The sequence below is a fragment of the Triticum urartu genome, chromosome 5 (assembly GCF_003073215.2).
Source record: "Triticum urartu cultivar G1812 chromosome 5, Tu2.1, whole genome shotgun sequence".
Lineage (NCBI taxonomy): Eukaryota > Viridiplantae > Streptophyta > Magnoliopsida > Poales > Poaceae > Triticum > Triticum urartu.
In genome coordinates this window covers 446,723,421-446,728,794 of record NC_053026.1, presented here as the reverse complement: position 1 = coordinate 446,728,794, position 5,374 = coordinate 446,723,421, and the positions used below count along the sequence as shown (strand labels likewise).

The following is a 5,374-nucleotide window of genomic DNA, read 5'->3' as shown; positions in this document are numbered from 1 at the left end:
GCATCCGGCGGCGACGCTGGAGCAGGGCACTGGCGGGGCGAGGGAGAGGCCGCGCGCGGCAGAGACTGCTGGCTCCGGCGAGGGCACCTGTGGCCGGGGATGGGCGAAGCGGCGATGAGGAGGCCGGGGATGCGGAAGACGGCGTGGAGGCGCAGCACTGGTCGCGGGCGTGGGAGCCGGATCCGGAGCGGGAGGTCGCCGATGAGGAACTGGACGGGGCGGCGCGGGCTGACGAGGTGCTGCGGGGCGACGGTGTGGGAGGACGAGCGGGGCAGAGCGGCGGAGTGCACATGAAGTGTTTGAGGAAATGCCAGAGAGAGAGGAGGAAGAAGATTAATGCTGACAGGTGAGCTCATCCTGTCAGAAAGGCGTTTAGAAGAGGCGAATTGGGCACTTTCCCGACATGGTAGTTTTTAGTCAAAGATTAGATAAAAAGTGGTAATTTTCGGCATAAATTTGTAGAGTGATAGTTTGTAGGCACGGTTCCATAAAATAGAGTAGTTTTTTTGTTAAATACTCGAGGAAGGAAGTAGTGTGTTATGAATGCCTATCTTCCAAATTGTCACACGGTAGGTAGAACCGTAGAAATGCATGGCCGACTGGCCGGTTCCATCGCAGCTCAAACTTGAGCGCAGGAATTAAAACTACCAACTGGCCCAACAATAAAGTACTCCCTTCGTCTTGAAATACTTTATGGTTTATTTTTGAGGAAACAGTTTTTAGGAAATTTCGGATTTTTTTCGTCTGAAATTTTCAAACGAAATTCAAACTGAAAAAAGTCGCATAAAAAATATATGCTCCCTCCATTTCAACTTAAACATATTTTGAAACGGAGGGAGACACAGAGTGGCTTATGTCCAACGGGTCAGCGTGATTCTTCTTTAACTGTTTTTTGTGTTGTGTGTTTTGCAGTTTTTTTGTTTTTGTTTTAGTCTGAATATTAACATAAACGAAACTGCCGTGCACACCACAGTTTGGCCTATATGCAGACGGTGCTGGAATCGAGCGGAGTACAAGTGCTCGCCAACTGCATCTGATCGTAGCATGTCACCCGTAAATAGGGCGCAGTCTTATCGTTCGCATAGCAACGCTCTAACATAAAAGGAAGTTGCCAAAAATTGGATCCTGCCAGAGCTCCAGCGAGATGAGTTACGCCATGTGACAACAAACCACAAGATGGCACAAGTGCATACAAGTGCGATTTGGCATTAGCAAGACGTTTAAAGGGCCAAACTTTTATAAAATTTGACTAAACTTGTATTTAAAAATATCAACATCTACAATATCAAATAAAATGTAATACGAAATATGTTTCAACTTGGATCTGATGGTATTGATTTAGCATTGTAATGTTGATATTTATTTCTAAATTTGGTCAAACTTGACAAAAAAAATTACTTATATAAAACAAACTGCTAATTTGGAGTTCTTGTAAGATTACAATCATACAAATGTTCCTCCGAACTCGTTCATGTATGTTCTTCTCATCTGGCCGGACCAGAAGGAGGGAGAACTCTGGATCAACATTTTTGGTGAGTCAATAAGGTTATTGAAGATTTAGGTACTACAGTTAGGGTTACAAAAAGGATACAATTTCTTAATGAAAAAATCAGTTGAGTTTGTTCTTCACAGTTAACTTGAATAAGGGAATATACATTTTGAAATTTAAAATGAAACAATAATAAAATCAGTACGCTAATTAATACTAGAAGATTAGTAAAAATTACAGAAAAGTAAAAAAAACATAAATACAAGAAGCTCTTAGTGCATATGGTTGTGGTCCAGTCAAATCAATTTTGCATTTTTTTACTTTTCTGTTAAAAAATTAGCTTTTAAGGCTGATATTTTGCTTATAGAATATCGAGACATTACTAATATGAGAGAATGATATTGTTATTTTCAGGGCTTCGGTTTTGACCTCAGCTTCACAATCATACTTTGCATGTTCGTTAAAAATTAAAATTCCCATTTCTGAACAAATTAGAGACATCAAAATCAACTCCACAGATTTCTAATTGAACTTTACAGTATGGAAATATCTACTGCATGACGTATACAACTCACGATGATGTCTGGCTATTTACAATATGGAAGCACACATGTGCAGAGAAATCTAGTAGTGAGGACTGGCTTATCTAGATATACAGTAGAGAACTGTGTGCACATATATTGTGTATACAGTACTAACTCCCAGACATGATGGAACGTATATTGTGTCATACTAACTCTCAGACATGATGTAACTGTCAGCTCTAGTAATCATATAATCTGGCAAATTCCCATTATTATGTGTTCTTTTTTCTTTTACTACCTGATCACAAGAGTTGTCACCTCAGAATGCAAAGCAATAAAATTTCTCCTATTGTTCACATTGGCTTAGATAACTATAATCTTGCCTTCCAAGAAACAGCAAATTGCATTATTGGCATAGTGAATCGAAGAAAATAAGCGCAATTTAATCCTGTTTCTTTCAGTTTCACATTATAGAACCCCACTGGACATACAAACTGTAATCATATCCAAATTCAAGTTTAGCAGTAGAGGACACTGATTATTAGAAATGAAGACTACAATAAGCAAGCCGCATACAATAAACTGAAACTTAAATCAGTATGAAGCCTCCAGATGTGAAAATAAACAGGTGATACATCACAGATAAGAGTAAACCTGTAGAATACATCGAAACAGAACTGAATACTCATCTCTTAATATGCATTAAGCTAGTGTGTTCAGAAACCTGAATTTTGAGTCCAACATCAGAAATTCTTCATGGCTCCCAGGCAAGAACTCAGATTCGCCACATACAGGCACAGGAACTTGGCGCAGTGGTCGTTGCGTACCCTCGACATCACCTCCGTCTCCAGGTTGAGCACAAAAAGGCCGCCCTCGCCCACAGCACGCAAGAACAAGGAGCCACTCTGATCGCACGATGCTACGACAGAGAGCCTCCACCCTGCAGAAGGATCAGAGATTGTCGACGGCAACACCGACGGCAGATGTACCGTCTTGTGAAGCTCCCAGGGCCTGCCATCAGCGCCATTGTCTTTGAAGTTCCAGACGGAGATCACAGGTTCATCCAGAAGAACCAAGGAGAGACACCCCTGAGCTGAACTGAACAGGCGAACGGCTTCTGCGGCGTGGTTCAGGCGGTGAATGCCTGCGCGCAGCGGAAGGTCGAATCGGCACACCGAGACATCGGCCTGGCCGGGGCGAACGGCCAGTGCGTGCACCGCATTCGGGAGGGCACGGGTGCCGCATATCCAGTGGACGGCACCACGGTGGACGACGGCACGGGAGCAGAGGTGGATCACCATCTTATCAGGAAGTGGGGCCGTCACAGCCGTGCCCCACTGCCCGGTCTGGGAGGAGAAGACGCGCAGGCGGATCCCCATTGGTCGGTTCATCACCGCAAGCAGGCGGAACGAGGAGCCGTCGGCGTCGAGAAAGACGATGTTCTCGGGGGATGTTGTGGGCGGGAGAGGGGGGAGGAAGGTGGAGGTCCCTGCCACGGGGTCGCAGACGCAGATCCTGACGGGGTCGCACGAGCTGGCCGGGGAACGGCGGAGGGCAAGGAGCCCGCCGGCGCCTGACGCGACGGGGGCGAACCCGCTGAGGCCGGCCGCGTCCGGCTTCGGCAAGAAGTGGGACAGGGGGAGGGCGGTTGCCTGCGACTGAGAGGGGCCGAGGGGGAGGAAGCGCGTGGGGCGGCGGAGGTAGAGGCGGCGACGGGGCAGCTTCTGGGATGTGTCCAGGAAGAAGAAGCCGAGGAGAGGGGAGGGGTCGGAGCGCCCGGCGCGACGGCGGGAGAGGAAGGACGGTTCCAGGATGAGGCGGCGCCATGCTTTGCAGGTGGCTGCGCAGCGGACGACGGCGGTAGCGTCGCCCACGCGGGACAAGATCTCCAAGATGGTGTCCGCCGGGAGAGGCGGCAGCCGCAGAGGCGCGTCTATCGGCGGCGGCGGCGGCGGCGCCATGCGCCGACGAGAAGAGGAGAAGCTGAGATGAGTCGAATTCTGCAGGGTGGGCCGAGGAACCGAAGTCAGATGCACTGGAGCCCCAAATTGCCAGGCGTGAACCAGGCCTCAACACACACACCCTCGCGCTTTTGGGTTCATCCTCTCTTGTTTCCTCAGGGCCTGTGTTCATCCATTGGGCCTTGCGCAATAATATGGTTTTGATAAAAAAAGATTAGCCCTTTTTGCAGACTAACTTGTTGTTTTGGTCAATATTGTGAATCAGTAGTAGAAGGTGAGGGAAAAAAAATCATAAGATCGGTTTTTTCTCCCATCTGTCTAGACCAACCCTAGAGGAGGCCACGAGTGATCACCAGTCCCAAATCATCTCTTCTTCCATGACGTCTTCTTCTCCAAATTTTCTCAATCTCTGTTGAATGCTCCACACCATGTCTAGCAGGATCGCCGACTATAGCTGGGTGCCACGCCGGGGAGTAGTAAGGGAAATTAAAGAAGGGAAGCAACAAAATAAAAGTATTAGTTGGATTCGACTTGTACTTGTCTAGTTAATTTCAAATCCAAGTTCGATCTGTAACTTGTGAGGAAGGCGGGTGCTTTTCCTCACCCCTAGCTGATTGTCAGCACATTGGATGGTATGCAGCTGTTGCGCACCACACGCCGCCCCTCTCGTTCTCGCTCAGCTGTAGAGAACATGCATCATAAGTTCTGAGCTACTTATATACGTGTATATGGCTACTTCCTACAAAGAAACCAAAGCAGTTCGTCGTGCCCATCTAGATAAGGAAAGGAAGTCTTAGTTGGCTGATTCCGATGAAGGATAGACGAGAGGTCTGTCATCAGAAAGAAATATGAAACTCATGAAATAACGCAAGAAGAGATGCTTTGGGATTGGTAAAAAGAAGTGTGGCCTCCTCTAGGGTGGGTCTCACCACATGGGAGAAAAGACCCAGTCTTATAGGATTTTTTTTCGGTGGGAGGTGATGATGGAAGAAAGCTACAAGTCAAAACAAGTTATACTGGGAATTCATCTTATGCTTTGTAATGGCTTACTCAATGTTCGTAACTTATCTTCGTGTTTTAAAAATATATTTTCTTTGTTTTCTTTACATGACTTGATAAACCAAGACATTATGATAACTAGATGTCTGCATCCTAGCGTGGTTCACTTCTTATGGACCAATCCAGACTTAGCATTCTGTGTGAGATTTTTTGACTCGTTCAGATTTCCACTACCACTGCCAGCTTGCACGCTTACATCGAGATTAAAGGGGTCGGGGCGCCCGGCCTGACGGCAGGAGAAGAAGGACGGCTCCAGGATGAGGTGGAGCCACGCTTTGCAAGTGGATGCGCAGTGGCCGATGATGGTAGCTTCGCCCACGCGGGACAATATCTCCAAGATG

The 5,374-nt window shown here is 47.1% G+C and overlaps 1 protein-coding gene across 1 annotated transcript; it reads right to left on the bottom strand.

Annotated features, from left to right (window-relative positions):
* Positions 1-2,448: 2,448 nt before the first annotated feature.
* LOC125556204 lies at positions 2,449-4,197 on the bottom strand. The gene has a single exon (XM_048718985.1). The coding sequence runs from the start codon at positions 3,972-3,974 to the stop codon at positions 2,757-2,759; it is 1,218 nt and encodes a 405-aa protein (XP_048574942.1). The 5' UTR covers positions 3,975-4,197; the 3' UTR covers positions 2,449-2,756.
* Between the last annotated feature and the right edge of the window lie 1,177 nt (positions 4,198-5,374).

Excerpts from the sequence above, each read along its gene's own strand:
- LOC125556204 (XM_048718985.1), bottom strand. The coding sequence starts at position 3,974 with ATGGCGCCGCCGCCGCCGCCGCCGATAGACGCGCCTCTGCGGCTGCCG.